Source organism: Rhinoderma darwinii, chromosome 3 (genome assembly GCF_050947455.1).
Source record: "Rhinoderma darwinii isolate aRhiDar2 chromosome 3, aRhiDar2.hap1, whole genome shotgun sequence".
NCBI classification, from domain to species: domain Eukaryota; kingdom Metazoa; phylum Chordata; class Amphibia; order Anura; family Rhinodermatidae; genus Rhinoderma; species Rhinoderma darwinii.
In genome coordinates, this window is record NC_134689.1 from 329,488,962 (window position 1) to 329,511,176 (window position 22,215).

A 22,215-nucleotide genomic window follows, 5' to 3' on the forward strand; every position below is an offset into this window, starting at 1 on the left:
TCAAAAGACGGCGCGTAAAATAACAGCCTCGTCAAAGAAGTGCAGGACACTTCTTGGGATGTAAATGGAGCCGTTTTTCATTGAATCCAATGAAGAACAGCTCCAAATTGCGTCCGTAATTCACGCCTCGCAAAACGCGAGTACGAGAAATTACGTCTGAAATGCAGGAGCTGTTTTCTCCTGAAAACAGCTCCGTAATTTCAGCCGTAATTTACGTTATCGTGTGCACATGCCCTTAGGGCAGTTCACACTGAGTTTTTTTGGCTCCGATTCTGACGTGGAAATCGTGTCGGAATCAGCGCCAAAAAAACGGCCGAAATCACCCCCATTGATTTCAATGGGAGGCAAGGGCTTTTTTTTTCCTGGGTGGTGTTTGGCCGCTCGCGGGAAAAAAAAGGTGGCCAGTCGTTTACCGCCTCTGACATCCCTCAGAAATCAATGGGAGGCATAAAAAAACGGCAACAATTTATTCTGAACGTATTTCACAGCTTTTTTTTGGCCGTGGTCCTTGCATTAGCTTCAATGGCTGCCGGTGAAAAATTCTGCAAAAAAAAAAATGCACAAAAATACGTGTAGGCAGTTCAAAATATGCATGACAATTCTTGTAGGTATTCTGAGGCAGTTTTTTTCTGCCTGCAAAAAAAACCAGTGTGAACAGGGCCTATGGAGCGCATATACTGTTCTTTCACGAGGGTCCTCTGCTGTCTATGTCCGCCACTGGATCAGAAACTATTCCTGACATGTATGCCAAACTTACATTACAAACATGATATGCACAGAGCCTTAACAACATCTGACCTTGGTGATTGCTTTTTGATCAGAGGCCCCACAAATGCTAATACGGGCACTTTCAGACGGCTTTAACCCCTTAACGCCGAAGGACGGATATATCCGTCCTCTGCAGCTGCTAGTTCGCGCAGGAGGACGAATATATCCGTCCTGTGATGGCGCGGGTACTGACAGTGTACCCACGCGATCAGCGGCAGGAGCACGGCTGTTATACACAGCCTGGCTCCTGCTGCAACTGCTGGAATCGAAGCGCGCTCCGATTCCGGCAGCTTAACCCATTAAATGCCGCTGTCAATAGTGACAGCGAAATCTAATGTGTTTGACAGAGGGAGGGAGCTCCCCCTGTCACCATCGCAAAGAAATCGCGGGTCGTCGTCGGGTTTCCATGGCAGCCGGGGGTCTAACAAAGACCCCCAGGTCTGCCTTCAGCATCTGCCTGTTAGGCGATGCCGGATGCATGGCCTAACAGATTGCCTGTCAGTTTTACATGGCAGGCAATAATGCTTTGGTATACTAAGTATACCAAAGCATTATATATGCGATCAACAGATCGCATAGTGAAGTCCCCTGGTGGGACTAAAAAAAAAAATTTAAATCAGTTAAATAAAGTTTGTGAAAATTTTTTTTTTATTACAGTCAAAATCAAATAAAGTGGTTTTATTTAGTAAAAGTGTCAAAACAAATCACACATACACATATATGGTATCCCCGCGATCGTAACAACTTGACCAATAAAATTAACACATTAATTAAACCACTGGATGAACGGCGTCCAAAAAAAACGCAAAAAACAACGGCAAAATTCTCTCTTTTCTCCCATTCCACCCATAAAAAATTAAATAAAACTTAATCTATAAGTCCTATGTACCCCAAAATAGTACTAATGAATACTACACATTGGCCCGCAAAAATCAAGCCCACATACGGCCACATAGATGGAAAAATAAAAAAATTACGGCTCTTGGAATGCGGCGATGCAAAAACAAGTAATTTTTTTCTAAAAGGGTTTTTATTGTGGAAACGTAGGAAAACATATAAAACCTTTACATATTTGGTATCCCCGTAAAGTTAACATATTATTTACGCTGCATAGTAAACGGCGTAAATTTATAACGTGAAAATTAATGCTGGAATAGCTGCTTATTTTCAAATCTCTCCTAAAATAAAGTTAATAAAAGTTAATCAATATATTATAAGCATCTAAAAATGGTACAATTACAAAATACAACTCGCCCCGCAAAAAACAAGCCCTTATACGGCTATGTCGACGGAATAAAAAAAAAGTTACGACTCTTGGAATGCGACCGTGAAGAAACAAAAAATAATCCTTGGTCCTTAAAGGGAATGTGTTGCTAGCAAAACATGTTTTTTTTTTTTTTTTAGTTAAACATTTAGTGTGTAGGTGATTAAACATTGTTCTAATTTTTTATTTTTTTTTCACGAGTCAGGAAATATTATAAATTGGATTCAATTTATAATATTTCCCAGCACTGGTCACTAGATGGAGCAATTCCCAAAATTGCAGCATTGCATGTGGTAAAGCAACCACATTGCTTTATGCTGCAAAATTGGGAAAAAATCCCTCGCTCTAGTGAGCTCTCAGAATCCCCGCCTCCTTTATCCTGGCTAGTGCCGGGAGAAACGAGGGGTTTGAACGGTCTAACCTCCTACACTGTGTGTCGCCATTTTTTGAGCTAACACACAGTGTAGAAGGTTTACATACACTAGTAAAACACACTGAAACACGAACATACATAGAAATCACTTACCTGCTCCAGTCGCCGCCGCTCCCTCCGGTCCGTCTGCTCCGTCTGCTGCCGCTGGTCCAAGTGCACAAGTCCGGAAGCCGCGACCGGAAGTAGTAATCTTACTGTCCGGCCGCGACTTCCGGTCCACAGGAAAATGGCGCCGGACGGCGCGCATTTCAAATTGGACTGTGTGGGAGCGGTGCATGCGCCGTTCCCACACACACGGCGTACACCATAGTGGATGGAACGGGCCCCGTTCGCATTCCCTATGGGACTGTAGCTGCCGTATTCCATGTCTGTATGTGTCGTTAATCGACACATACAGAAATGGAAAAAAAAATGCCAGCCCCCATAGGGAAGAAAAAGTGTAAAAATAGAAAAAAGTAACACACAAACACACAAATAAATATAATAGTTTTTAATAAAACCCTAACATAAAACTGATATAAAAAAAAAAAATTTGGTGACACTGTTCCTTTAATGACCGAGCAATTTTTTACGTTTTTCCATCGTCGCATTCAAAGAGCTATAACTTTTTTATTTTTGCGTCGACATAGCTGTATAAGGACTTTTTTTTTGCGAGACAAGTTGTATTTTATAATAGCACCATTTTGGTGTACATATAATATATTGATTTACTTTTTAATAACTTTTTTTTAGTGGGGTACTGGAAAAAAAACAGAAATTTCGCCATTTATTTAGCATCTTAATTTTACGCCGTTTACCATGTGGCATAAATAACATAATAACTTTATTCAGCGGGTCGTTATGATTGCGGCGATACCAAATTTATATGGATTTGTTTATGTTTTCCTACTTTTACACAGTAAAAACACATTTTTTTCAAAATTATTTGCTTTTGTGTCGCCATATTTTAAGGCCTCTTTTACACGAGCATGTTATTCGTCCGTGCGACGCGCGTGAATTTCACGCGCGTCGTACGGACCTATAATAGTCTATGGGGCCGTGCAGACAGTCCGTGATTTTTGTGCAACGGGAGTCCGTTGCAAAAAACTCACGACCTGTTCTATATTTGTGCGCTCTTCGCGCATCACGCACCCATTGAAGTCAATGGGTGCGTGAAAACCACGCATGTCACATGGAAGCACTTCCATGCGAACAGCGTGATTCGTGCAACAGCAGTGAAAAGGATGAATGACAACAGAAAAGCACCACGTTTACAAACATCCAAACGGAGTGTCATAATGATGGCGGCTGCGCGAAAAGCACGCAGCCGCGCATCATATGCTGATGACACACGGAGCTGTTAAGTGCCTTTTGCGCACGCAAAACGCCGTGTTTTTTGCGTGCGCAAAACGCACACGCTCGTGTAAACGAGGCCTTAGAGCCATAACTTTTTTATTTTTTGACCGATGCAGCTGCATGAGGGCTTTTTGCAGGACGACTTTTTATTGGTACCATTTTGGAGTAGATGCGACGGTTTGATCACTTTTTATCAAATTCTTTTGAAGGCATGATGAACAGAAAACAGCAATCCTGGCGTTGTTTTTTATTATATTTTTTACGGCGTTCACCGTGCGGGTTAAATAATGTAATCATTTTATAGTTGGGTTCGTTACGGACCGCATCTGAGGGGTTAAATATGATCGGAGACCACTGCTAGTGGTCTCCGATCGTTGCCTTGAAGCCCGAGGCTGTTACTAACAGCCCGGGCTTCAGCAGCACCCCGCACGATGCGGGAAAAGTTCTTCTGAAGTGCCGACGTGGAAACGCATCGCTTCAGAACTACCTATTGATTGCATGTTTAAGTCCCCTAGGGCAACTTAAAAAATGGCTCTAAGGGTATGTTCACACGAGGGCGTCCGTTACGGCTGAAATTACGGGGATGTTTCAGCCTGAAAACATCCCCGTAATTTCAGCCGTACCGGCATGTGCAGGCGCTTGAACGCCGCGTCCATTACGGCCGTAATTAGCACTGCTATTCATTGGAGTCAATGAATAACGGCTCCAATTACGGCCAAAGAAGTGACAGGTCACTTATTTGACGCGGGCGTCTATTTACGTGCCGTCATTTGACAGCGGCGCGTAAATATACGCCTCGTGTGAACAGACAAACGTCTGCCCATTGCTTTCAATGGGCAGATGTTTGTCAGCGCTATTGAGGCAAAAAATGCAAACATAATTGATTTTCTTTTTAACAAATTGCTTTTTCTTTGTATAAGTAGTAAAACATAAAAAAAAAACGACATAAATTTGGTATCGTCGGAATTGTAGTGACCCACAAAATGAAGTTCACATGTCGTTTTTACCTCACGGTAAACACCGTAAAAACAAAACCCAAAAAACAATGGAGGAATCGCTGTTTCTTTTTCCATTCTACCCCACAAAGATTTTTTTTCATTTTCTCAGTACATTATATGATACAGTAAATGGTGCAGTGAAAAAAATACAACTCGTCCCGCAAAAAACAAGCCCTCATATGGCTATAAAATAAATAAGAAAGTTATAGCTCTCGGAAGCAAAAAGGGAAAAACGAAAATGAAGAAAAAATTTAATTGGTTGTGTCTCCATACATATGAATAGATTAGATAGATAGATAGATAGATAGATAGATAGATAGATAGATAGATAGATAGATAGATAGATAGATAGATAGATAGATAGATAGATAGATAGATTAGATAGATAGATTAGATAGATAGATTAGATAGATAGATTAGATAGATAGATTAGATAGATAGATTAGATAGATAGATTAGATAGATAGATTAGATAGATAGATTAGATAGATAGATAGATAGATACCGTAGATAGATAGATAGATAGATAGATAGATAGATAGATAGATAGATAGATAGATAGATATTCATGACTTCCACATGACATGACTTTGCCGCTACTGCAGCACTAAGGGGGCGTCTTTGTCTAAGGTTTCAAAACATCTAGTACATGGGCGTGTCCTCGCTGGGCGTGTCTTCCCGCTCAGTCCTGTGGCTGCAAGAAGGCTAACCTTTCCGGGCGTAGAGTAGCAGGAAAGGCCCCGGCTCGGGCCCGAGCTAGGCCGCAGCTATGCTGAAGACAGAGCGGATCCTCCACTTGAAGACGCAGCGCGGCAGGACGTTGCGGGCGGTACGAGAACATTACCTGAGGGAGGACGTCATCTGCGGGAGTCCTTTGTGCCGAACCTGTGCCAGGGGTGAGAGCTGCTCCCACCCCATAATATGAGCACGATTGTGTGATGCCATAGTGGGGGCGCTAGGAATAATGCAGTGACTGTGCAGTGCGGGTATACTACTACTGTCTATATAGGAGTATTACCATAGTAATGTGCTGATAACATTCCCTCCAGTCACATTACGAGCATTACAACTGGAGAGTAAAATAGAGAATCGCCAGTTAATATTTGAGTTTCCTTCAGCCTTTCATAGTTCTATCCGGATCTGGAAAAGCTGGGTGACAAATAATATTATAGCCATGTCAGGTCCCGGTGTTGTCACCCAACTTTCCCAGACCTCTGAGTGACAAAGCTAGTTCTGCAGTTATCCAGCACCTGTCCACATGTCACTGTATTAGGAGTCTGGGAAAGCTGGGTGACAATCCCTGTGGGGGCATAAATGGCTGCAGTTTGCTACTAAATAGAGTTCTTAACAACTTGTTAGGAGAGGCTGACTAAAAATAAGTATTTACTGATGAGCCGTATCATACAGAGAATTCAATGGACCCATACTACATCATTAAACGTGGTATCACACCCGTATTATGGAGAGCGTTACTTCCATGGGGGCATAAAACACAACACAAACTGACTACCAGTCTGTAACATGGACCCTACTTATTGTACCACCTTGCGTGGTTCATGCACTAGATTCTGACATGTGAAAAGATAGCATTGTGTCTCTCACCAATTGCTACAATAAAGGGTCTGCAGCCCCCCTCCCCGTCTGTGTGCAATTTTATGGTATTTGAATGTCGTACAGGAGTTACCCACTTCAGGACCCCCCCCCCCCCCCCCTCTATGAACCAGAGCGGAAAGCTGCTGACAAGCATTTATCTGAATGCCACTATTTCTCCTACATCAGTCACATTTTCCCTTTTTGCTGGGGGTCTGAGGAGCAGGACTTGTGGTGATCCGCTGATTAGGGTTCACACGGCTTATTTTCAGCCGTTTTTCGGGCCGTAAATGCCCCGAAAAACGGCTGAAAATACAGAGGCTGAACGCCTCCAAACATCTGCCTATTGATTTCAATGGGAAAAACGGCATTTCGTTCCCATGGGGCGTTTTTTTTTACGTTGCCGTTTGTAAAAATGGCGTGTAAAAAGATGCCACTTAAGAAAGAAGTGCATGTCACATCTTGAGCCGTTTTTCATTGGGTCATTAGAAAAATAGCTCAAAAAAGGTCAGTTAAAAAAACGGCTGAAAATCAGAGGCTGTTTTCCCATGAAAACAGCGCCGTATTTTACAGCCGTTTTTTGTTTGAGTATGTTCACACACTAAAGGGGTTTTCCCATCTTAGATTGTGTTAAACTTTCTGCAGATACCACCTAAGCCAAGCTTAAAGGGGTTGTCCACTACAGGACAAAAGATGACCTATCCGCCAGATCAGTACATGATCTGTGGGGGTTCGACGGTCCGGGTGTCCGCACCGTTATGCCGCTTCGGCTGCCTCCGAGCATCGGACGTACGTGCCGGAAGCAGTTAGCTCCGGCCACTGAATAGAGGCTGAGCTGCAGTACTGCAGCTCTGCTTCTATTCGTGTGAATAGGAGCAGAGCTGCAGCACGGCGCTATACTATGTACGGAGCCAACTGCTTCCGGCTACGTACATCTCGCATAATGGGCCATAACATTTGGTGCCCCGGAGGTAGTCGAAGCGGCTTAACGGTGCAGGTTCTGGGTGTTGGACTCGCACCGATGATATACTGATGACCTATCGTGGATAGGTCATCAGTTGTTCAGTAGTGGACAACCCCTTTAAGCTTGGCTTAGGTGGTATCTGCAGAAAGTTTAACACAATCTAAGACGGGAATACCCCTTTAATCAGCTGATCACCACAGGTCCTGCTACTCAGACCCCCAGCAAAAAGCCAATTTTGCCAGGAGATAATGTGACTGCTGTGGGAGAAATGGTGGCATTCAGATGAATGCTTGTTAGTGGCTTTCTGCTCTGGTTCATAGAGGGGGGTCCTGAACTTGTCTGAGGTGAACGTCAGAAGTCTTCCCTACACGTACCTTCGACGGAAGGCCAAAACGTGATGTGAATGGGCCCTAAGCTGCCTTTAGTGTTTCCCCCGGGTCCCTGCATCCCACAGTTCCTTCTCCACCCCAAAGATTAAGATAAATAATACAAATGTATCTATTTTTGAAATACTGAGGTAGATCCCAATATGCTGACTCCAAACTGATTAGACACCTGTATGGCTTCGTTCACATCTGCGTTGGGACTCCGTTCATGGGTTCCGTCTGAGCTTCCGTCAGGGGAGCCCATGAACTGGATCCAAACAGAATCCATAGGTTTCCGTTTTCATCACCGTTGATTTCGATGGTGACGGAACTGGTGCAAATGGTTTCCGTTTGTCACCGTTGTTTAAGGGTTCCGTCGTTCTGACAGAATCAATACCGTAGTCGACTGCGCTATTCATTCCGTCAAAAGGTCAGAATCTATGGTTTCCGTTTGTTTAAGTCAGGGTTCTGTTGATGGGTTCCCCTGACTGAAAGCTCCAACGTAACCCATGAACAGGGTTTAACTGTGGGAACTGCTGCCCTGTTTTGAGTACAGCAGAACAGAACTGTTCCCGACCAGTTGAGCATGCTCGAAGCCGTCTTTTTTTCATCTGTATTGGCCTGTTCAGTGGAGGTCGGGAGCTAGTATTCATGCACAAGCTATGAGCAGTGAATAAGATAGGTGGGAGATCGGTGCAAGTATGGCCACCACTAAAAGAGACCAGTGGAAACTGTGTCTAGGGGCAACACAGAAAAAATAACCCAGTTGCTATTGGAAGTTGGTAAGCAGAGATCTCATGAATGAAGACGTTTAGAAAGATATATTTATTTAGCCATTAGCTTTTTATTTAAATTGGTTCTTTAAGATAGGAATACCCCTTTTAAAGGCAAGGTGTCATGAATTTTTTTTTTTTATCATATTGCTTTTAGTATGATAAAAAAATAAAAAATGTATTTATTTGTGTTCGTGTATTCTACTTTTTACATTTTTTTTTATTTTTACTTCTCTATGGGGGCTGCCATTTTTTTCATCTCTGTATGTGTCGATTAACGACACATACAGAGATGGAATATGGCACATACAACCCCATAGAGAATGGGAACGGGAGCCGTTCCATTCACTGCATCGTACGCCGTCTGTGTGGGAACGGCGCATGCGCCGCTCCCACACAGACCAAAACGAAGTTCGTTAGCAGAGCAATATCCTGCGCCATTTTTTACTGTGGACCGGAAGCCGCGGCCGGACAGTAAGATGACGACTTCCGGTCGCGGCTTCCGGCCATATGTTCAAGGAAGCGAAGGCGCAAGGAATAGGAGCGGAGGCGGCAGTGGCGACGGGAGCAGGTAAGTTATGTTTGTGTATGTGATGTGTGTATTATGTTCGTGTTATACGGTCGTCTGAGCACTGTATCTAATTCTCCTACACTGTGCATTCGCTCAGAAAATGGTGGCACACAGAGGAGGAGGTTTGAAGATTCAACCTCCTCCCTCTCCTGGCACTAGCCAGAATAAGGGAGGGGGGATTGTGTGAGGACACTAGAGAGTGTGTCTACCCCAAATTTGCAGCATAAAGCAATGAGGTTGCTCTACCACATTGACCAGCTGCAATTTTGGGAACTGCTCCCTCTAGTGACCAGCCCATGGAAATGTTATAAATTAGAATCTAATTTATAATATTTCCTGACTTGTGAAAAAATTAAAACAATGTGTAATCACTCAAATAATGATTGTTTAAATTAAAAAAAATATATATATATTCTAGCGACACATTCCCTTTAAGGATCTACCTTTTAGTCAATTCCCTTATATAATTCCCACTGTTTACTGGTTATAAATTAGATTCTAGATAAACCTGCTCTTTCTCAACTGTAGAATCAGTTGTTGTCATCATTCCAAATATCTGTGTTTTATTTATAGTGACGATGCTTAAATCTGTACAGAATATATTCACTCACCCTGCTGTCTGATATTCAGATCCTAAAGCCGTCTCCTAGGCAGGTGTACTAAGGCAAATATCTTGGGAAGCCGGCTAGTCTAAACATGTAAGCTCTGTGCTGTTGTCAAGTTATTGTGCATATAATATTGTGTTATTTATATCCTCCACACCCTATGCTGTACAGATGGGAAACATTTGTCTGAAGATCTTACTCACTATGTTGTCCCTGACTATCAAGTGCTTCGAGATTATCAGGAGGTGCTGGAGTTTACAGAGCTGCGAGGCATCATCTTCATGCAGACGGCATGCCAAGCTGTTCAACATCAGCGAGGACGCAGGTAAATTCTAAAATGAAATGTCTTTGGCCGCGAGATCATGCAAATGGAAAGTTTATATAGGTGGCAAATACAAATATAGACCAAGTGACAGCATTTCACACGGCCCCATGCACACGACCGTATATTTCATCCATCCGTAAATACTGTCTGCAAATACGGATCCGTAGTCCTTTATAGTCATCTGTAAATCATCCACATATACGGAACGGTGTCCGTAAATAAGTTCCGTAATGCATCCATGTTTACAGATCCGCAAAAAAACCAGGGAGGAATCATGTGTAATCCCCTGGCGTCGCATAGCAACGCATCCGGAATTACGGACAGCTACAGATGCACATCTGTAGGTGTCTGTAATTACGGAAGCACCCATAGTCTTCTATGGGGAGTCTGTGCCCTAATAACGGACAAAAAAAGGAAATTTTCTATCATTTCTACGGCACGGACACCCATCCGTAATAATACGGAAAGGTGTCCGTAGTTCATAGAAATTAATGGGTCAATAATTACGGTCCGTATTTACGGATGAAAAATACGGTCGTGTGCATGGGGCCTAAAATGTTAGTGTTATCTGACAAAACCCTTGGACTATACATAAATGCCTCAATTTTATGGTGCTAAATCTGGTTCTGACACTACAGAACTTCCCTAGGGGACGACAATGTTGTTTTTTGCTAAACGAGGAACCCCTTGTTACCACATTCAGTGATTTTTGTAAGTTTTTTTAATTTACCATATTGAAAAAGGAGGGAATATGCAACCCCTATGTGATGTTATATTGTGATGGCCAAGATTTTCCATAAGACCCCAGGGGGTTTGTGGACAGGCTCTTGTCTCACTGAGATGAGTGTGTAGAGCAAAGGCACTTTGATACTCTAGCAAATGTCGTATCACTACACCTTGAGATTTTGGGGGAATTACACTACCATTAAAATCAATAGGGCTCTAATACGCTGCCTGCCTTATTTGCAGAAATCAACATTTGAATGGAAGCCAAAGGGGCAGTATAGAACAATAGCCCATTTTTATTTTTTTTTAGAGGTTGGGGGCGGGGGAAGCATTGCTTACGGACCTTACTGATAAAATCTTCTAACATATCTCAATGACATGTCAACAGATGTTTTAAACATGCACATATTTGATAAAAAAACATATTTGTAATTTTCGAAATGCAGCTTCTATGCATTCACTATACATAGAAGCTACATCTCTGCGCTAACAGCCAAATTCGTCAGTGTACTGACTTACTGTGTCCCTCTGATGCCTTCTATTGATATCCAACTTGGATATGATTAGTAATAGGGTTATAGAAGGCACACCGTAAGCGCTGACTTGCGAGCCGTCAGTGCAGTTCACTGACTTATTTGCCTGTTAGCTCAGAGATGCAGCTTCTATGTATAGTGGATGCATAGAAGCTGCATTTTGAAAAGTAAACACCATTTTTAATAAAAGTCAATTACAAATATGTTTTCTTATCAATAAATATAAACATTTATTTAAAAAAAAAAATGCCCCCTAAAGGCGCTTATAGTCTTTTTGAAAAGTTTCCGTTTGGATTCTTTTGTTACTGTTGAATTAAATGCATTCAATGATTAGTTTCCCAGACTAATTTCTATTTAATAAGCCTAATGCAGTTTTATATCTGATGTGGAAGGAAAGTCAGACTGACTTAAATAAAGCATTGATCAATTAATAAATGAACACTCATTGCACATTAATGAAGTTCACAAATAATAGAACTTTATTCACATTTTGGATGACCGAGTCCAAGAGCCTAGATCTATTCTCCTCACCCCAGACATGCACAGGTATGGTTTGCTGAGAGGCCTCCTAGTTTTCGTGCTGTGCCCTAGAAATAAGCATTACAAGTGATCCAGAAATCATCTGCTTACCCCACCAATAAATTAGAACAGAGGAAATCAATATCGGAATCTCTGAGTGTACAAGTAAACGCGCTTTTCAATTTAAACATCTGTCTAGAAAACAATCCACCTCAGAGGGTGGAAGGAGATTAGTAATGGAGGCATTTAACATGGCTTTAGTGTAGATAAGAGACTGGAGATATTAAGTACAGAAATGAGATGGACCATTTTAATGTGTGAAATGGATCCGATATCCTTCCTCAGGGCATATTCATTTGTTAGTGTGGTCTGGGGGAAGCTTGAGAGGAGCAGAATTTTCTGTGGAAAAATCAATTGCATCTCATGTTGATTAAAGTGAGGTACTTAAGTCAATCAGCTACGAAACGATAACCTGAAAACTCAAAAAGCAGTTTATTCCAGGAAACCCTTGAATAAAAGGTGGGTGGATCAGTGGTGTTTTAGAAAAATGATATTTATTTTTGTAATATGCAGAACAATCGGATTAGATCATGGTTTAAGCCTCTGTTGTTTGTAATGCCATGTCGTCAGTGTCCACAGTCTTGCATGTTGGCATATAAGGATGGTAGTAGACCATGTCACTGAGCGGTGCTCATCAGGTAATCCCCCTTTTGAGGGATAGCCCCATCACATGTCAACCATTGGAGGTGCTTGTTCTCTTTCCAGTGAATGACTTTAAAGAGAACCTTTCACCTCCCCATACATGTGCAGCATGTAATGGGCAGGGCTGCACAAATCCTGGGGCACTTAAAAAAAATAAAAAATTCTACCCTCCTCCGTTATTTAGATATCGGTGCCGTTATATTTTGCCCCCGATGTTTAAACAACCCCCTGAACGGTCAATGGGGCGTGTACTGGCAAGGGGGCAATTTACTATGGCTGTGACACTGCCAAATCGGATATGGACAGTGCTACAGCAAGAGCGAGGATAGAGGAGAGAGTGTGCTCTTCAGCTTTCAAGATCAGTCTTCTGCCGAACTGGTAAGGAGCGTGTCTCTGCTACGGACAGTGTAAGAGCTGTGGAGAGGAGTGCGCGCATAAGCGCTCTCATCTCTTGCGAGAGATCAGTCTTGTACTTTGTCTGCCGAACTGGCAAGGGGCGTGTCACTGCTACGGACAGTGTAAGAGCTGGGGAGTACAAGACTGATCTCTCGCAAGAGCTGAAGAGATGAGAGCGCGCATGCGCGCTCTCCTCCCCACAGCTCTTACACTGTCCGTAGCAGTGACACGGCCCCTTGCCAGTTTGGCCAGGAGTTATCAAGGATTTAAAAATTGATGGCCTTTCCTTAGGTCAATATTAAATCCGTGGGGTCTGACTCTCTGCACCCAGGCCGACCACCTGTTTGAAGGAGTCATGGTGCTTGTATTAATGCTGCAGCTTCTTTATTGTTAACATTGGGTATTAGGCTGTGCATACTTACACACGCCATTACTTTCGTAGCGGCTGTGCATGGTATTGCAGCGTTGTGCCATTCAGGTTTATTCTCACTCAATCTGCCTATTGTGATATAAATTCATGAATGTGAACTGCTCTGCTGTAAGATTTGGTTTCCTCTTTGGACAATCAATAATCCTGGAAGATATTAGGGCCTGTTCACATCAGCGTTGGCTTTCCGTTCCAGGGTTCCGTCTGAGGTTTCCGTCGGGTGAACCCCGCAACGGAAAGTCAAACTGAAACCATTGCTTCCGTTTCAGTCACCATGGATATCAATGGTGACGGAAACATTGCTAATGGTTTCCGTTTGTCACCATTCCGGCAGGTTTCCGTTTTAATGACGGAATCAATAGCGGAGTCGACTGCGCTATTGATTCCGTCGGAAAAACGGAAACCTGCCGGAATGATAACAAACAGAAATCATTAGCAATGTTTCCGTCACCGTTGATATCAATGGTGACTGAAACGGAAGCTGTGGTTTCAGTTTGACTTTCCGTTGTGGAAAGCCAACGCTGATGTGAACAGGCCCTTAGACCTCTGAGAAATATGATGCAATGAGGTAGCGTGGGGGAAGAGCGCAGGTATAGTGTCTATATTCTTGTCCATGCTGGCCCCTATCCCACAGAAGATGTAATTGTACATAGCTTTCTTCTTAGGGCTGCCAGCTAGACCTTGGTTATAGACAATGAGAATGATTTATCAAAACTAATTCAAATTAAAAGTGGAGGGGACCAATTGGATTCCAGCTCTATCCTGCGTCCTTTAGGCTTCATGCCCACTTCAGTCTTTTTCTTCAGGGTGCTAGCCGTTTTTCAGACGGCTAGCACCCTGACCCATTCATTTCAATGGGGCCATGCACACTTCAGTTTTTTTGACAGTCCCGTTGCTCCGTTCCAACAAAAGTAGAGCATGTCGTACTTTTGTCCGAGATTCCGTGACCGTGAGGCCCATGCAAGTCAATGGGGCCGTAAAAAAAAAACCTGAAGGCATCCGTGTGCCGTCCGTATGTGACGGAGCCTTTGCCTAGCAACGGCCGGGCGGGCAGAGGTACACATACAGACGGATACTGCACTACACTAATCGGCAGCCCTTTCTCTCTGTCAGCACTGATAGAGAGAAGAGGCTGCTGATCAGTGCTGGAACGCAGCGATATTAAGAAAAATAAATTCATATGTACCCCGGCCGTTGTCTTGGTGACGCGTCCCTCTTCTGACATCCAGTCCGACCTCCCTGGATGACGCGGTAGTCCATTTGACCGCTGCAGTCTGTGATTGGCTGCAGCGGTCACATGGTCTTAAATGTCATCTCAGGAGGCCGGACTTGAGGAAGAAGCACGCAAGCAGGGAGTTCTGGGTAAGTAGTGACTTTTTTTTGGTGCGTTTTTTTTAAAAATGAACCATTAATCTATATTGTGAGTGCCGCGCATGGTATTCCCTGTCCAGCGGTAGTCTCTGTCCAGGGTGCTGAAAGAGTTAAGGGCTGCACTGATCGGCAGTAACTCTTTCAGCACCCTGGACAGTGAGTACCGCTGGACAGGGAGTAGCATGTGCTGCACTCACAATATCGTGTACATAGTGTGAACGGGTTTCAGTTTCCTCTTGGAAACTGAAACACGGAAGTGTACTCGGAGTACACACGGGAAGGACATGGTTCCAATCATGGAAAAACGGCCGTGAAAACGATGATGGAAGTGTGCATGAGGCCTTAGGCCAGATTCACACGAGCGTGTTCAGTCCGTGATATACGGTCCGAAGGTCGGCCGCATTTCCCGGACTGAGCACACTGCAGGGAGCTGGGCTCCTAGCATCATCGTTATGTATGATGCTAGGAGTCGCTGCCTCGCTGCGGGAAAACTGTCCCGTACTGTAATCATGTTTTCAGTATGTGACCGTAGCTCCGCGGAGAGGCAGGGACTCCTAGCATCGTACATAACTATGATGCTAGGAGCCCGGCCCCCTGCAGTGTGCTCAGTCCGGGAAATGCGGCTGACCTGCGGACCCTATATCACGGACTGAACACGCTCGTGTGAATCCGGCCTTATGAACATGAAAGAAAACCTAATTGATTGCTACACTGTATGGATTAATGTCCCCCCTCTCCCCTCCTCACACGTTCTCCTCTTTAGCCACTCTTCACCTACGTTTTAACTGAGCATACATGTGTTAATCACTCCATGTGCTCATACTATGTAAACTTATTTTTTATTAGTATGGAACCCCTTTAACCCCTTAACGACCAAGGACGAAAATGAACGTCATGGTCGGCTGCTAGTTCCCGCACCATGACGTTCATTTTCGTCCGCATTTCAAACTGTCACTCTGTGTAAACACAGAGTGACAGACCCGCGCTGACAGTTGTCCCCGACAGCTGAGACATCAGTCTTGCCGGACAGTGGACCATCGCCGCTGATTTCGGCAGTTAACCCCTTAAGTGCGGCGACGGATTGCCGTCGCCGCATTTAAGTGGTTTGAAGCACATCAGCAGCCCCCACGAAGTGATCGTGGGGGCTACCGATGCTTGTCACGGCAATCGGAGGTCAGATAATGACCTCCGGGTTGCCATGCACGGAAGCCTCGGAGGAACAGCCTCCGGCCGTTCCTCCTCTGCTTCCTGTCAGTGTGACAGTCACGTCACAATGACAGTTAGAGTACATTACACTACGTGTGTAGTGTAATGTACTCTAGCAGCGATCAAAGCTGCAAGTCTGAGTGTCCCCTAGTGGGACAAGTTAAAAAAGTAATAAAAATGTTTTAAAAAAAGTGTAAAAATAAAAGTTATAAGTTCTATAAACACTAAATGCTTTTTTTCCTATAATAAGACTTTTATTATAGAAAAAAATGAACACGTTAAAAAAGTACACATATCTGGTATCACCGCGTTCGTAACGAACCCAACTATAAAACTATAATGTTATTTTTCCCGCACGATGAACACCCCAAAAAAAATCAATAAAAAACTACGACAGAATCGCAAATTTTTTGGTCACCACCGCTCCCTAAATAAAGAATAAAAAGTGATCAAAAAGTCGCATGTACCCAAAAATAGTACCAATAAAAACTTCTATCCGTCCCGCAAAAAACAAGCCCTTACACAGCTTTTTTGACTAAAAAATTATGGCTCTCAGAATATGGTGACACAGAAATTTTTGTTTTTATAAATAAGTCATTTTATTGCACAAACGCTAAAAAAAAGGACCAAACCTATATACATATGGTATCGCCGTAATCGTACCAACCCGCAGAATAAAGTAAAAATATCATTTATAGCGTACGGTGAGCGCCGCAAAAAAACCCCCTAAAAAACGGTGTCAGAATTCCTGTTTTTTGCTCAGGATTGCAAAAAAATGGAATAAAAAGTGATCAAAAAAAATCGCATGTACCCCAAAATGGTACCAATGAAAACTACAGATTGTCCCGCAACAAATAAGCCTTCACACCACTCTATTGATGGAAAAATAAAAAAGTTATGGCTCTTGGAAAGCGGGGAGTGAAAATCTAAAATATGAAAGCAAAAAATGGATCAGTCCTGAAAGGGTTAATTCATTTCTAATGAAAAAACGTATGACAACATGTGGGGTATTTCCGTACTCGGGAGAAATTGCTTTATAAAAAAATGGTTGTTTTTTTCCTTCTTTATCCCTTGTGAAAATGAGAAAATGCAACATTTTAGTGGAAAAAATGTTGATATTAATTTTCGCGCCCTAATTCTAATAAACTCTGCAAAAGACACGTGGGGTGTAAATGCTAACTATACCCCTAGAAAAATTCCTTGAAGGTTTTTCCAAAATGGGGTCACTTTTGGGGTGTTTCCACTGTTTTGGTCCCTCCAGTGCATTGCAAATGCGACATGGCACCGAAAACCATTCCAGCAAAATCATAAATCCAAATGGCGCTCTTTCCCTTCTGAGCCCTGCTGTGGGTCCAAACAGCAGTTTATTACCACATATGGGGTATTGTCGTAATCGGGAGACATTGCTTTACAAATGTTGGGGTGCATTTTCTTCGTTATTCCTTGTAAATAATAAAAATTTCTATGTTGTTTCAGAAAAAAAGTACATTTTAATTCTTACAGACTAATTTCAATATATTTAGCGAAAAACCTGTGTGGTCAAAATGCTAACTATACCCCTAGATAAATACCTTAAGGGGTCTAGTTTTCGAAATGGGGTCGTTTATGGGGAGTTTCTATCGTTCTGGCAGCTCAAAGCTTCTCCAAATGTACTTTGGGGCCTAAAACATTTTCAAGCAAAATATGAGTCCTGAAAGCCTCCGGGTGTTCCCTTCCTTTGGGGCCCTGCCGTGTGTCCAAACAACGCATTAGGGCCACAATGTGGGTATTTTTGAAAACAGGAGAAAGAGGGTGATAGATTTTGGGGTGTGTTTCTTCATTTTCATGGTTGCTTTACAAAGAAATCGGTCTTCAAACAAATACTTTTATGAAAAAAGTGAAATTATTATTTTTTTCACCTGATATGCATTAAATTTAGCAAAGAACTGTGGGGTCAAAATAATTACTATACCCCTGAATAAATACCTTATGGGGTCTAGTTTTCTAAATGGGGTCGTTTATGGGGAGTTTCTATCGTTCTGGCAGCTCAAAGCCTCTCCAAATGTACATTGGGGCCTAAAACATTTTCAAGCAAAATATGAGTCCTGAAAGCCTCCGGGTGCTCCCTTCCTTTTGGGTCCTGCCGTGTGTCCAGGCAGCGCATTAGGGCCACAATGTTGGTATTTTTGAAAACAGGAGAAACAGGGTGATAGATTTTGTGGTGTGTTTCTTCATTCTCATGGTCGCTTTACAAAGAAATTGGTCTTCAAACTGATACTTTTATGAAAAAAAGTGAAATTATTTTTTTTTTCACCTGCTATGTATTAAATTTAGCAAAAAACTGTGGGGTCAAAATATTTACTATACCCTTAGGTAAATACCTTAAGGGGTCTAGTTTTCTAAATGGGGTCATTTGTGGGGGTTTCCATCAATCTGAGACCTATGAGCCTCTGAAAACCTGGCTTGGTGCAGGAAAACAAAATGTACTTCAAAATTTATAAAATTATTATTCAATTTGTAAGTCCTCTAAATTGCTGAAAATTTATTTTATTTTTTCAAAAGTGCTGCCAAAATGGAGTAAAGAGATAGAAATATATATATTTTTTTTTTTTAAACTCGTTTTATTGAAGGAGATACATAAACACCATGATACAAGACATTTCTGGGCCCCCGCACAGCGGACATGCCCTACATTAAATACAAAAGTGCGTGTTACAATATCATATCAGCAATGCATGGCATTACAATCTCTTTCAAATTTAAACAGGTAATAAACTAAAACATAGTATACAAAAAACCTTTTCACAATCGTTCATAGTGCATGGTGCTCCATATTTTAGAAGCAATAATATATCACCATATGCAGAAGACAGAGATCCCACAAATCTCGATTCCATCTAAGCGATCTAGGGTACCTATAATATCGCATCTCATCTTAAAGCTTATACATTACCCAAACAGATAGGAGAGGCAACCTCCTCCCTTCCCTTTACAACACACATTAAGTGGGGGCTGCTTCAAGAGCCCTAGATAAAGCATTGTTGGAGTAGGATGTGAGTTCAGAATTACACCACTGATCCCACACCCTATGAAATTTATCCGGACATCTTCTATTAACATACACAATTCGTTCATAAGGTATCATGGAATTAATCATTTCTATCCACATAGATTTAGTGGGAGTACGAGGATTCATCCACCTAATAGCAATAGCCTTCCTAGCTATAAATAACGTCTCTCGAAGGCACGTACGTGTTGTATGAGCATACATCCCATCCTCCACCAATCCAAATAGACAAACTCCTGGTTCCAGTCTAACTGGAACTTCCAATACCCGGGATAACAGGTCAGTAACTTCAGTCCAGAAAACCTGAAGCAGAGGACATTCCCATATCATGTGATGAAAATCCGCAGGTTCATAAGGACACCTATGACAACTGGGGTTAGGCCGTCTACCCATTTTAAAAAGACTGACCGGGGTAAGATAGCTCTGGTGTATGATGTAGAGCTGTATAAGCTTGTTGTTAATAGCAGGAGAGACGAATCTATGTGACTCTAGTAGATCCAATCTAGAATCCTCATCTAGGGATGGGATCAAGGTCTGCCACCTGCCCATTGCTGGGAGATCCGCTTTATTTGCCTTCGCATGTATAAGGTAAGAATAGATAGATGAGATTAATCCTCCAGGTCCCTGTGAAGAAATATATATTTAATTAAAAAAATTGTACAGTATGTGTGTACATATGTGACATATTGCAGTTAAAAATAGGGGAAAATGGTAACTTTTACAAAATTTCTTCCATTTTTCTATTTTTTAATTAATTTCCACAAATCGTATCAGTCTACTTTTACCTCTAAAATAAAGTACAACATGTGACGAAAAAACAATGTCAGAATTACTTGGATATTCAAAACTTTCAGAGTTATTCGCTGATAAAGTCAGACATACCAGATTTGACAAATCTGGCTTGGTCATTAAGGTACAAACATGCCCGGTCATTAAGGGGTTAAATCGTCAAACCGTGACATATCCCTGCCTCATGTAGTTACTATGATAATCTGTAAGTCTTGTGTCATAAAAATAATCTTTAAGCAGACTTCACATTGATTTATATATAAAAATATTGCAAGATATTTTAAGATTGATTTGATCAGAGCGCATTTGTGAAGCTTTTGGCACGGACGCATTTATTACTCATTTTGAGCGAGATATATATATATACACACATACATACATACATACATATATTTTTAGAAAGTCCATGTGAGAGGGAACAAATGATCACATGTATTCAAATTCCTGGAATGCTACGATCTTTTCTTCTATTATATATTTAGACAAGGTGATCTATTGATATTCTGATCAAGGAGGTGAGGGATACACACCCATGGGCAGCTCCTTCACACCTGAGCAGTCCAATGAGACATTAAGCCGTGAACGCGCTATCGACTGCTGAGGTGTGAAGTAGCTGCTCAGCGTTCCTGCTCTGCGTTTAGTCAACTAACCTACTGATGCCTATATACAGTGCAGTCAGAAAGACATCAGACCCTTTCAACTTTGTCACATTGTTTTGTTGAGGCCTTGTGCTAAAATAAAATACATAATGACAAAGTGAAAACAGAATGTTAGTAATCTTTGCTAATCTATTGAAAAGTAAAAACGAAAATATTGCATTGACGTAAGTATTCAGACCCTTTACTTTGTTAAAGCGCCTTTAGCAGTAATAACGGCCTCCAGTCTTCTTGGGTATATTGCCACAAGGTTTGTACACCTGGATTTGGGGGTTTTCTGCCATTCTTCTCTGCAGATCCTCTCAAGTTCTGTTAGGTTGGATGGGGGCAGTCGGTGGACAACCATTTCCAGGTCTCTCCAGAGATGTTCGATTTGGGTTCAATTCAGGGCACTGGCTGGGCCACTCAGGGACATTCACAGAGTTGTCCCTAAGCCACTCCTGTGTTGTCTTGGCTGTGTGTTTAACCCCTTCCCTCTGTGGCCACTTTTGACCTTCCTGACAGAGCCTTATTTTTTCAAATCTGGTGTGTCACTTTATGTGGTAATATCTTGGGAATGCTTTTACCTATCCAAGCGATTCTGAGATTTTCTCGTGACATATTGGACTTTATTTTTCTAGGACGTTACAAGGCTTAGAACTTTAGCAGCAATTTCTCACATTTTCAAGAAATTTTCAAAAGGCGATTTTTTCATGGACCAGTTCAGTTCTGAAGTGGTTTTCAGGGCCCTATATATTAGAAATCCCACATAAATCATACCATTTTAAAAACTGCACCCCTCAAAGTATTCAAAACAGCATTTAGAAAGTTTTTTAACCCCTTCATGCAAAATCACGTAACTGTACGTGATGAGGGTTAAGGGGAAGTATGGAGCGAGCTTGAGAAAGACCCTCCACTTGTCACGGGTCGAAACGTTGCCATTTTACTGGATGTTTGACCAATAAAAGAACTTATTGATTGAAACTTGGGAGACGTGTGCTGCTGTTCACCACGCTTTTACTAATAAATGGTGTTGTTTCTTATACCACTTTTGGTCCACACTCCGCACCTTTGCAGTTTGGGGAATTTTGCTGGGAAAGCATTGTCTAGGTATAATACGGGCAACCTCGCCTCCAGCAGATATGTTTGGGCCCTCCCCTTCCTTGTTCCCTAATTTTAGGGCCTTGATAAATCGCCTCTTGAAACAGAAGAAATGTTCCTCTCGGGCGTGCACAACTGCATATTTTCTTTCCTGACTTATTGGAGCCTTAACTTGACTTGAAGGTCCAACTGTTTAATGTTCTAATACATTGCACTACCTATGTAGTGCAATGTATTAGAACTGTCAGTTTTTCACTGACCGCAAGCCGATCAGGCTCCGCCTTCAGGCATTGTTAGACCTCCTGTTGCCATAGTAGCAGTCGGCAGCCTTGCCATCGCATGGCAGGGCTGCCGATTTGCTACAAACCACTAAGATTCAGCGATTGCTTTCGATCGCTGCATCTAAGGGGTTAATGGCAGGAATCTGAGCTAGCTCCGATTCCTCCCGATACAGCGGACACCCACTGCTGATGACGCTGGCTCAGCTTCTGAGCTGGAAACTGAGCCTGCGCCATCTTGCCGATGGTACCGGAAGCCTTTTAGGCCCAGTCTCCGAGCGGGGCATAGGAGGCTTCCGTTGCTGGCAGACCGGGAGGCCAGTATTGCAGCGATCACGTTGCTGGGGTGTCGGTGGCTAAAAACCCCTCACATGCTGCGATCTCTATTGAATGCAGCATCTGAGGGGTTAATCGGCCATATCGTAGGCTAGATCCGATCCTGGCCGTTACATTAGGGTGCCAGCTGTAACATACAGCTGGCACCCGGCAGTGATG

The 22,215-nt window shown here is 42.6% G+C and overlaps 1 protein-coding gene across 2 annotated transcripts in view; it reads left to right on the forward strand.

Moving 5' to 3' along the window:
- The window catches only part of DIS3L (DIS3 like exosome 3'-5' exoribonuclease), a 67,110-nt gene that overhangs the window by 17,289 nt on the left and 27,606 nt on the right, over window positions 1–22,215 (forward strand). Inside the window, exons 1-2 of one of the 2 annotated variants that reach the window (XM_075858315.1) lie at window positions 5,454–5,694; window positions 9,838–9,991. In XM_075858315.1, coding sequence (XP_075714430.1) covers window positions 5,568–5,694; window positions 9,838–9,991 — 281 coding nt within the window. In that variant the 5' untranslated portion in view covers window positions 5,454–5,567. Of the gene's footprint in view, window positions 1–5,453; window positions 5,695–9,837; window positions 9,992–22,215 lie in introns of those variants that run through there. The other variant, XM_075858316.1, reaches the window with a different exon arrangement.